The sequence below is a fragment of the Elephas maximus genome, chromosome 7 (genome assembly GCF_024166365.1).
Source record: "Elephas maximus indicus isolate mEleMax1 chromosome 7, mEleMax1 primary haplotype, whole genome shotgun sequence".
Classification (NCBI taxonomy): Eukaryota; Metazoa; Chordata; class Mammalia; order Proboscidea; family Elephantidae; genus Elephas; species Elephas maximus.
The window spans coordinates 75762050-75774405 of NC_064825.1; the positions used below are offsets into that span (position 1 = coordinate 75762050).

Consider the following 12356-nt stretch of genomic DNA (forward strand, 5'->3'; position numbering starts at 1 on the left):
GATGTTTGAATAGAACCTTAGAAACTATCTCTGACGTTGTCTGATTGGGGTTCTAATCTTAGCTAAAGGTATGGAGTCTGTGGCAAAATGCTTATTGGTGTTTATTATTTCAAAAGAGACATATGGGAATGTCTTAAGTGTAAATACCAAAAAGCAGTGTATTAAGTAAGATTGAGTTTTGGGGACAAGAAAAAAAATCCCTGTGACATTCTTTACGTGAAGAATCTTAAAGTTGGAACTTGCCCTGATTTGGAAAACTTGATCCAATTATTTTGATTGGTTTTCTTAAGTTCTGTTTCTTAGTTATAGAGAAATTTTGAGTGTTTTGTGCGTGTGTGTGTCTCTGTGTCTGTGTGTATATGCACATAGTTTCACCTGGTCTGAAAAAATAAATGACACAAGAAAATGTATTCTGATAGATGGCTCCCAAAAAGCAAGAATTTCAGTTCTGAATCTTGGGTTGTAATATAGGACTGTTCACTAAATAAACATTATGTGATTCTAGACAGCCTGGTAAGGTTTTATTTTCTAATTTCTTAAACGTAATTTTAAAATACAAAAAGTCTTTCATAAATATATTTTAATAGCTCTTAATTTATTCAGCTAGGCTAATATTTATTGTTCCAGAATGTTTTGCACATATTAACATATTTAATCCTCACAACAGCTCTGTTAAGTATATTGTGGTTATTACCTGGAGCCCCTGGGTGATGGAAATGATTAACGAGCCACTAAGCAAAACGTTGGTTGTGCTGTGGAAGAAAGGCCTGGTGATATGCTTTGGAAAAATCAGCCATTGAAACTCTATGGAGCATAGTTTTAGTCTGACACACGTAGAGTCCCTGTGAGTCAGAGTAGAATCATTGGCAACTGATTTTTTAAGTTATTTGCCACTTTACAGATGAGGAAGCTGAAGCACAATTATGTTAATTTGCCCAAGGTCACATAGAGAAATGGGCCCAGCTGAGATTCAAATCCAGAAGTCTGTTGATATTAACCATAGTACCAAATTAAAATATGGCATAATTTAATCTCTGGTGAATTGCTAGTAATAACTTTGTCCTAAATTCAGTAAATGAGCATATTGCTAAAAGGAGCTACTTTCAATTATTGATCCAAAATAATTTTATTTGTAGTATATGGAAATAAGATGGAATTTGATCATATGAAAACAAATACTGAGGTTTAGGTCCGTACTTTGAAAGAGTACTACTAAAAAACAGTTTAACACAGTGCAAAATCATTAAGAAATGATTTTTCTCCTCTTCCAAAAAAGATTGAAGTATACTGAATATTGTACTAAATTTCAATATTGTATGTTGTACTAAATATCGTATATTGTACTAAAGCATGAATCTGTTGTCACAGTCAGACTGTTAATGCCGCTTTAACATGTCCCACTCTTGCAGATAGGGACTGTTTTTTCTCTCATCTATTAAGATGTTCTACAGCTGATCATTTTCCCCAAAGGCAAGCAGTTGTCCCACCTTTTAATAATTCCTTGGCATAGATTAGAAGACACTTTAAGCAACAGATACATGCCTATTTGTAAGCATTTTATGCATGTAGATCTGCATGACTTACATAAGATTGGTGAAGACTACTTATTTGAATTCCAAAAGTCCCTTGTACTTTGAAATCACAGGTGATATTGATGAGGAACTAACTCGTGTTTGACGTATTACTGAAGTACTCTACTCACCCCCGACCTCCAAAAAAAGTATTTTCCACTAAATGCTTCATTTTCCTAATGTAAACACATTAGTACAAGAGCTTTGTTGCTGAGTCCTTCTTTGGTAGGCAATTATTTTTTTATGAATGAATTAGTGTGTTAGCTGTGAGAGGGGTTAGGTAAACTCAATGTAGAGTTGTTAGCAATGTAATTAGTTCCTTTAAATGATAGAAGCATGAGAGCTGTATTTTCTATAAATTTAAATTTGCTGTTAACCTCTTATGAAGATTATCTACTCTGGATTTGCAGGGATTTGTTGTTGGTCTGGAGAAACAGTTGAGACTTTTTGTTCAAGTGATTAAAGGATATTCTGTTTATCCTGTTGAACGGTTATTTATACACGAAACAAATGAGTGGGTGAAAATAAGTTTGTGTTAGAATGCTAACATTAGGACACATTCACCTTGGTTCACTGTAAGATGTCTTATGCCCTAAGCACTATGCTGAGCACTTCCTTTTCCTGCTTAGGGGAGGTTGAGGGGAAGGGTGGCCTATAAGGGGAGAGACTGCCTGAGACTGGCATTGATTTCTCAGCCATGATTACTCCGTCATTTTTGTAATAAACCTTGTGGCATACCATTAGAATGAACCGTATCTGACAGCAATAGCAGCACATTCTCTTCGTTTGTGCTGATGATCCTTTCTTGGTAGAGGACCCATTACTGCACTGTACAGTCTGGAGTGTACTAGGGCAGTGTTTCACAAGCTATATTTCAAGCAACGCTAGTTCTTCAAGGTCTTGATAGATGTTAAATATTCAAAAAGAGTTCTGTATTCAAAAAGTGGGTAACTTGGTTAAAATACGTTCAGCAGTTGTCTTTACTATAACACTTCTCAGAACGTTTAATGTACCAATGTGCGTTATGTATCTTAGAGCACGCGAAAACATCTGGTGTATCTCAAACCTCTTTGACTAAGGAACTTTTTTTTCCCCCATTTCTTTCTTTACCAAGAAGAAAATAACTGGGCAGCAAATACTTTGGGAAATGGTGTTCTAGACTAGAGTTTCTCAACCCCAGTGCTGTTGACATTTTGGGCCAGATAGTTCTTTACTGTAGGAGACTATCTTGGTGCATTATAGGATGTTTAGAAGCATCCCTAGCCTCTACCTACCAGATGCCAGCAGCACCCCTCTCCCCAGTTGTGATGATCAGAAATGTTACCAGATGTCCCTCCAGGGGGGAAAATATTGCCCAGTGGAGAACTATCGCTCATTAGTATCACAGTATTCCTGGAAGTTATATAAAGTACATTAGCAATTTTTATTTTAAACTTCTAATGAAGAGGAGGTAGTCTGAAAAGTGGGAACATGTGTAAGGAGAATTCAGTACATTCTACAGTAATAAACTCTCTGGGTTCACTTTATACCTTGGCCAGATTTTCCAATAATTATTATGTAGAGAACTGATTGCAAAAAATAATTTCAGACTTTACAGACTATTATATGGCAGAGACAGAAATATAATACATTTTATATTAAAAGAATATCCCAGAAATTTAAATTCATCTCCTTATGAGTATATTGCACATTTCTAAAATCTATTATTTTCTTTTTTATGCAGGGCTATTTTCTTCTTTTTGAGTCTATGTTAGATTCTGTCCTTTACGCAAAGAACAAATATTTGGCAAAAGGAGGATCGGGTGAGTATAAAATTCTAGTTTTGATAATCTAATTTTAGTCTGGCAGAACCAAATGAGCCTTTGGATTTCAAGTAAACTGCATGGTTGAAAAAGTTCCCAATGGAAATGAAAGATGTTTCCATTAGAAGTTGCTTTAAGTCGTTCATTTACTATATTGTGGCTAGAATATTACATAAGATATGCAGGCCTCCAAGTTAATGGTATTCTCAAGAACACCTTTTATAAAATACTAAGGACTAGGCTTTGGAAGCTTTTTGATTTCAAGTCAAAAGCTAACAGAAACTCTTTCTCATTTTTAATCCCTATGACCTTCAGGTCCTTTTTTCTTAGTAGCGTATTTCATACTAAGATGAAGATTATTTAATGTTAAATTTTCCATGACTTCATTATATACATAAACCTGGCTTCTTTATGATTTAATGAGAACATTTAAAGTGGTGACTGTTTTCTAATAATTTTTTAAAGCACAGCATCCTCAGTGTTGATAAATGGACCCCAATAAATTTGGCAAGGCTTTCTTTTCCTGTGCCTGGAAAACTTCGAATCATATTATCTCACAGTAAAGCTGTGTTTTTACAGGCCTTCTGCTGTGAACAGTTGTAAACAAATAAAACGTTCCCCTTCAGGTTAGGGATTGTGTTTTGTTCATCTTTGACTCTTCAGCATGCTCCACAGCTCCTGGAACATAGAGCAATCATAGTGTTTATTGAATTGAATCATTAAAACTACATTGAAAAACATCTGTCCCCCTTCACTAATCTCTCCCTGCACCTTCCTTTTCTCAAGGCTTCAAAGTCAACAAATGGGTTCCATGCTGAGATTACAGTTAATAAAACTGTTACATGAATGAATGAAAAAGAAGAACTTTAAACTAGTGACATAAAGCACTTGACCATACTTTTGTCTCTTGCCCATCCATGAAGGGCAGAGAAAGTTCTCCAGACAGCAGACTACGTCGTTTTATAATAGCATTTAAATATATTGCCATTCTTTTTTAAAATGTGCCTCATTTTCTCACTATATTTTCTGCAACCATCTCAGGTATCTTCCTGATCTCTAACATGAACCTGGCTAGGATTTTTCTGTGCTTTACTTAGCAACAATTGGCTATGTCTTTCTATAATTGCAGTGGCTTTTTTCTTTAACGACTGCTATATTTAATGAATAAAAACTAGTATCATTTCCCATTTGTTGATTGTCTATTATCTGCCAAGTATTTGTGTTACTACTTGTAATCCTCACAACAACCTTGTGAGATTTTAGAAACAGTCTTATAGCTTTATTATGGTAACACATACTAAGTGGCCAAGCCTTCCTTTTTTTTAAACTCACATCTGCCTGACTCCAAAAGTTATATTCTTTTCACTATATCTTGCTGTTTTCCTACTAAAGTGTGTTTTATTGACCTGATTCTTGCCTTAAAGTTGTTACAGGAGAGATTTAGAAAACTGTTTGCAAACCTCCTGAATGGTATTCATTGATCTTACTGAAGGACTGACAACAATTTAATATAATGAAATCATTGAATTCTTGGAGAAATTCATTAAGAGCCTTAAGCAATGCAAATAATGAATTTATAGTTAATGAAACAGTTGCAGGGTTGTTTTCTATCATTAGAGAGGTAGAACGGAGGCTAATAATTCTAGCTGTTTTCCTGCTTTTATATAGCTAATATTAGTGTTCCATCACCTGTCTGTCAGTTTGTTGTGTTATGGTAGCTTGTGTGTTGCTATGATTCTGGAACCCATGCTAACAATATTTCAAATACCAGCAGGATCACCCATGGTGGACAGGTTTCCACGGAGCCTCCAAACTAAAACAGACTAGGGAAAAAAGCTTGGCAATCTAATTCCTAAATTAGACAGTGAAAACCCTGTGGAACACAGCAGAATGTTGTCCAGTATAGTGCTAGAAGATGAGCCCTATAGGTTGGAAGGCACTCAGGATGCACACTGGCTGCAGTAGACTTGAGCATACCAATGATTTGAAGATGGTGGAGCACCAGACAGTTGGTGCAGGACCAGGCAGTTTGGTTCTGTTGTACATGGGGTTGCCATGAGTTGGGCTTGATGGCAGCTAACAACAATATTAGTGTTAAGATAATTTGGAAGTACACAGGCATGCTAGTGAATGTTATTTGTTATCTTAGAATCAAGAGGGAGAAGAGTAACATGAAGTGGTACAGCCTATTTGTACATATGAGTATGCCATAATGAATATCACCAATCATCTAAATGTTCACTTTTTTATTGCAAAGTTTTCCTTTGTGTTTTTCTAAAGGAAAGGTTTATTAAACCATTAGTAGTGTGAAGATATCAGAAAGAGCCATTGTATTACGAGAGAAAGAGAACATTGAAGACCCATATAAGCATGATGAAGCCATGATTTATTTTATGTGAATTTATATCCAATTTATGTCTTGCTATGTAATGACGTAAAGGCTTTATAAACACAGTCAGCCAATAACTTGCGTATTCATTGTCCTTGTTATTATCAAGCAATTCCATACTACTTTAGTGGTACCCATTTGCTACTATTTCTTTTAACAAAAATAATTTTTTAAAGTTAAAGCATTTCTTAAATACTACTATTACTTGTAGGTAAGATTTATTAAGCACCGATTGTATGTCAGGAACTGTACTGTTTTGTATTCAACCAACCAAGAAATGATGAAGAAAATGTTTAGTCATAAGCCATGGGTATTTTTACAACTATAAGTTAATTAAGACTAAAATACGTGTTTTAGAGTGGTAACATAGAATGTAAATGTTTTATACCCTAACAATTTCAAATGATACATCTCACAAAAACTGGAAAGGAAAGGTGAAGGCAGGTGGGAAGAAGTGTTTTTAGTTCCTTTGCTTTCTCTTTAATGACAAGAATGTAGAGAATATCATTTAAAGCTGAAAATCAAGTAATAGAATAATAAGCACATTTAGCACTACAAAAGTAATCGTTAAAATGATACTAGTGAATAAAATTGGGTGGTGAGGTTTGTGGTATTAAGTCCCTTTTGTATCTCAGTTGTGGTTGTCATTGTTTTTAGGTACCGTTGAGTCAGTTCTGACTCATAGCGACCCTGTGCACCACAGAACAGAACACTGCCCCGTCCTGCGCCATCCTTGTAATTGTCGCTATGCTTCAGCCCATTGTTGCAGCTGCTGTGTCAGTCCCTCTCGTTGAAGATCTTCCTCTTTTCCTCTGACCCTCTCTTTTATCAGGCGTGATGTCCTTCTTCAGGGACTGATCCCTCCTAATAACATGTCCAAAGTATGTGAGACATAGGCTTGCCATCCTCACTTCTAAGGAGCATTCTAGCTGTACCTTTTCCAAGACAGATTTGTTTGTTCTTTTGGCAGCCCATTGAGTATTCCTCGCCAACAACACAATTCAAAGGTGTCTTCCTTTTTCATTGTCCAGCTTTTGCATGCATATGAGAACCAAAAAAAAAAAAAAACCAAACCCATTGCCGTCAAGTTGATTCTGACTCTTAAGGACTCTATAGGACAGACTAGAACTCCCCCATGGAGTTTCCAGGGCTGTAATCTTTAAAGGAGCAGACTGCCACATCTTTCTCCCACAAAATGACAGAATGCCAATTGAGATGTTTCAGCAAATGGATGCAACACTGGAAGTGCTCACTCGTCTATCCCAAGACATTTGGAAGACAGCTACTTGGTTAACCAACTGGAAGAGATCTGTATTTATGTCTATTCCAAAGAAAGGTGATCCAAACAAATGTGAAAAGTACTGAACTATATCCTTAATACCACATGCAAGTAAAATTTTGCTGAAGATCATTCAAAAGCAGCTGCAGCAGTGCACTTACCGGGAACTGTCAGAAATTCAAGCTAGATTCAGAAGAGGATGCGGAACCAGGAATATCATTGCTGATATCCTGGCTGAAAACAGAGAATATCAGAAAGATGTTTACCTGTGTTTTATTGAATATGCAAAGCATTCAACTGTGTGGATCATAACAAGTTATAGGTAACATTGCAAAGGATGGAAATTCCAGAACACTTAATTGTGCTCATGAGGAACTTGTACATAGATCAAGAGGCAGTCATTCGAACAAAACAAGAGGATACCGCGTGGTTTAACGTCAGGAGAGGTGTGCATTCAGAGCCGTGTCTTTTCACCATACTTAATCTGTTTGCTCAACAAATAATCCAAAGAAGTTGTACTGTATGAAGAAGAACGGGGCATCAGGATTGGAGGAAGAGGCATTAACAACCTGTGTTACGCAGATGACACAACCTTGCTTGCTGAAAGTAAAGAGGACTTAAAGTATTTATTGGTGAAAATCAAAGACTACAGCCTTCACTATGAATTACACCTCAACATAAAACAAAACTCCTCACAACTGGATCAATAAGCAACATGATAAACGGAGAGAACATTGAAGTTGTTGACGATTTCATTTTACTTGGATCCTCAATCAACACCCATGGAAGCAGCAGTAAAGAAATCAAACAACACGTTGCATTGGGCAAATCTGCTGCAAAAAATCTCTTTAAAGTGTTAAAAAGCAAAGATGTCACTTTAAAAACTAAGGTGTGCCTGACCCAAGCCATGGTGTTTTCATCGCCTCGTATGCATGCAAAAGCTGGACAATGAATAAGGAAGACCGAAGAAGAATTGACGCCTTTGAATTATGATGTTGGTGAAGAATATTGAACATACTCATGGGCCAGAAGAAGGAACAAATCTGCCTTGGAAGAAGTACAGCCAGAATGCTCGTTAGAAGCATGAGTGGTGAGACTTCGTCTCATATACTTTGGACATGTTATTAGGAGGGATCAGTCACTGGAGAAGGACATGCTTGATAAAGTAGAAGGTGAGCAAAAAAGAGGAAGACCCTCAAGGAGATGGACTGACACAGTGGCTGCAACAACGAACTTAAGCATAACAACGATTGTGAGGATGGAGCAGAACCAGGCGGTATTCCATTTTGTTATACGTGGGGTTGCTATGAGTTGGAACCTACTCAGCGGCACCCAACAGCAACAACAACAATGTATATTTATCAAAATACACATAACTGTACACCAAAAAGGATGACTATTACTGTGTTTAAAGTATGTCAATAAACCTGACTTTTAAAAAAAAATCTGAGGTGGAAATTTCTGGATCCTTCAGATCAAATGAATTAGAGTATATGATTTGATTTCTGGCTTTTTTTGATGTTGTATACTAAGTCCATGCCCAATTCTGTATTTGGTGTTTGTATTTTCACTCCAACTGTTGTTTGTTTGCCAACTGTGCCTTCCCTCCCCCCATGACATATTTTCGTAAGCACCACTATGCCAATATGTTTTTACGTTGCTGTTAAAAAAGTTAGCATAGTGTGCTTATGAAAATACCTCATGGAGGGAGAGTGGGATTGGCAAACAAACATGGAAGGTGTGCATTATTTGCATAAAAATATGGTAATGCTGCAGTGAACATTGATATGCAGGTGTCCAAGTTGCTGCTTTCCATTCTTCTGGGTATATACCTAGAAGTAGAACTGCTGAGTTATGGAGTAATTCTGTGTTCATCTCTTTGAGGAACTGCCAAACTGTTTTCCATAGTGGCTGTACCATTTTATAATCCCACCAGCAATGGATGAGGATTTCAATTTCCCCATGTCTTTGCAAACATTTTTTTTTTTAAATAGCCATCCTGGTAAGTGTGAATACAACTATTTTTTTTAATAAAAAATAATAATTGGGTGAACAAAAGAGGGAAAGGAAAGGGAAACAATGAGGAGATAACGCTACTTTTATCATTACTCATAATAGGAGATTAGTAAATAGTGTTAAAAATAAAGAGCTAAAGATAATATATAAGGATGTAATTATAAAGTTAACTACCAGAACAAAAATTTTTAACTTACTCATATAAGAACCAAATACTCATGGAAAAAATCAAAAAGATGATATAATGAACTACTTTCAAAAATATTTTAAAACTACAGATTCAGAAAGGATAACAAAATACTAGAGCTGCGAACAATAAAAAATCTATCAATAAATGTAAATGGATTAAACTCGCCTATTAAAAAGAATTTTAGATTGGATCACAAGAGAAATCCCAATCCTGAACACTTCATAGAGACACGCATAAAACAAAATAATTCAGAAAAGTTAAAAGAGTAAATAATGATACTCAGGCAAATCCAAAGAAGAAGAAAACAGCAACCATGATATTGGTATCAGACAAGAGGGAATTGGGGCTAAAACATTATGTAATTAATCATATTAGTAGGGCTAAGGAGCAAAATGAATTCCTATGTTCATAAATCTGAAAAGATTTTTGGCAAAACAGATTACATGCTTGATTAAAAAAACTCAAAGAATAAGGGTAGTTGGATATTACCTTGTGTGATAAAGTATATTTATTTCAACTGGAAGTCTCGGAAACACTAAAAGCATTCCCTCTAAAGTCAAAGCAAAATGGATGGCCAGTAAAACACCGTTATTTAACATTTTACCAGCAGTACTTTTTTTTTACTACTCGCTGCAACTAGAAAAGAAAAAGAATTTAGAAGGTCAAAAAAATTAAAGGAGGAGATAAAACTACTTAATATCAGCTGCAAATGACTACAAATGATAAATGAATTAGTACATTATGGAGGTATCAAATATCATGATGAGAAATAGGCAAGACTTAGATGAACAATTTTACTAATGAAGGATGCAAGAAGATTTAAGTGGAAAGACACCCATGTTTGTGGATAGACTCACTGCAATGAAGATTTCAGTTCTCCCAAAGTTAACTTAAAATGTAGTGCAATAAAAAGGTACTGAAAATTGTTGAAGCTAGATTTTAAGTACTTGAGAGTTCATTATACTCTTCCCTTTTATGTAGTTGAAAAAAGAAAAATTTTCCCATTTCCCTTAACAGAAAGAAGTTGTCCTTTCAGCAATAAGACCCCCTTTCTCCTTCCCTCCCACCCTCCCCTGGTAACCACTACTAAATTTTAGTCTGTAGATACTTGACTATTTCAGATATTTTACAAAATGGGATCATACATATTTGTCCTTTCGCAACTGTCTTCTATATAAAGGATTATGTCATCTGTGAAACGGGGTGGTTTTACTTCTTCTCTCTCAATTTGGATACCTTTTATTTCTTTTTCTTGCTTAATTGCTCCGGCTAGGATTTCCAGTACAATATTGAATAACTGTGGTGAAAGTGGTTATCTTTGTCTTGTTCCTGATCCTAAGGGAAAAGCTCACAGTCTTTCTCCACAAAGTTAGCTGTGGGTTTTTTGTAAATGCCCTTTATTAGACTGAGGAATTTCCCCTATATTCCTAAGTTGTTGAGTGTTTTTATCATGAAAAGGTGTTGGATTTTTTTAATTGCTTTAATTTTGTTGATTATATGGTTCTTTTCCTTTGTTCTATTGATGTGGAGTATTAAGTTGATTTTCAAATTTTGAACTGTCCTTACAGACCTGGGATAAATTTCACTTGATCACTGTGTATAACCCTTTTAACATGCTTTTGGATTCAGTTGCTGGTATTTCATTGAAGGTTTTTGTATATATAGTTTGAGGGATATTTAGGTCTACAGCTTTGTTGTGGTATCTTTGTCTGGTTTGGTATCAGGGTAGTGCTTGCCTAATAGAATGAGGAAGGAAGTATCCCTTCTTCTTCTGTTTTTTGGAAAAGTTTAAGAAGGATTGGGGCCACTTCTATAAATGTTTGACAGAGTTCTTCACTCAAGCCATCTGGTCCAGAACTTTACTTTGTTGGGAAGTGTCATTTAGGTCCTATTTTTTTTTTTTTTACCATTGTATAATGTCCTTTGTTTCTTGTAACTGATCTTGACTTAAAGTCTATTTTGTCTGATGATTAGAATTGCTGCCTCAGCTTTCTTTTGGTTACTGTTTGCGTGGACTCTTGTTTTCCATATCCTTTCACTTTCAACCTATTTGTGTCCTTGGGTCTAAGGTGTGTCTCTTGTAGACAGCCTGTATTTGTGTCATGTTTGTTTGTTTATCCATTCTGCCACTGTCTTGTATAATATAAATACCAAATTTGCAAATGCTCTTTCCTTGCTATTTCCCTCTCTATTGGAAAGCTGAGCCATTCATCTTCTTCACCTCTGCTTGTTTGCTTTCCTTTGGCCTAGCATCTCATTACTCCACTCAGAGGAAATTAGTAATGCTAGACTTCTTCATCTTCCTCACTTTGCCCTGAAATTTTACTAATCTCCAATCTGTCTCAACCTCTTATCTCCTTCCTCTTTCTCTTCCAACAAGTGCCCTTTACCTTAGGAAGGTGATGGTCTTCTTTTCCTTTCTTCCATTTAAAAAGCATAAAATGTGGCATTCTGGCTTAATGGAAAGCATTTGGGCTTTGCAGTTAGGTTTTAAATTCCTGCCTCCTCAACTGACTAGTTATCTAGTTAGCTGATGAAGACCAGTAATTTGGGCAAGTTATCTTTCTGAGCTTTAGTTTCCTCATCTGTAAAATGAGGATTATAATCCAGCTTATAGAATCATTCAGAAGTTTAAATATAAATGTTTGACATAAAGTAGTCATTCAGTAAGTGTTATTTACCCTTTTGAGTCACAGCTGGTAAACATGAAATTAGTGTTAGGTTTATACGTTATAAAGTTTTTGGAATGAATTTAAGCATCATGGTATTAATATCTGACTTTTATGTAGCCTTTCACCTTTTCTACACTTTTTTATAGACTACCTCAATATAATCAGCCATTGATACCGGTTCAGAGTGCTTGGGAGGTGTCCTTTAGTATTTCCAAAATTCATTGTCTCCTTCCTTATAATCAGATCTGCTCTTCTACTTCTGTTATTTTGGGTTTGTTCAGTAATAGTATCATTTTCTACTTTTTCAGCATGTTATGTTTCAGAGCATATTTCAGCCTACTGTTGATAAGTTAACAGTGGAGAAATGTGTCCGGTTTCTAAATAAGTATATACTGAATTTTTTAAGACAGCCTTATTATATAAGTTGTAAACTACTT

General features: G+C 35.7%; 1 protein-coding gene across 3 annotated transcripts in view; it reads left to right on the forward strand.

The window, feature by feature from the left end:
• PRMT3 (protein arginine methyltransferase 3) overlaps window positions 1-12356 on the forward strand; it is a 121865-nt gene that overhangs the window by 48879 nt on the left and 60630 nt on the right. For all 3 annotated transcript variants that reach the window (XR_007518221.1, XM_049890710.1, XM_049890712.1), the window contains one exon: window positions 3295-3373. Coding sequence is in view for 2 of the 3 variants with exons in the window: in XM_049890710.1 (XP_049746667.1) it covers window positions 3295-3373 (79 nt within the window). In the remaining variant the exon portion in view is untranslated. The remainder of the gene's footprint in view (window positions 1-3294; window positions 3374-12356) is intronic.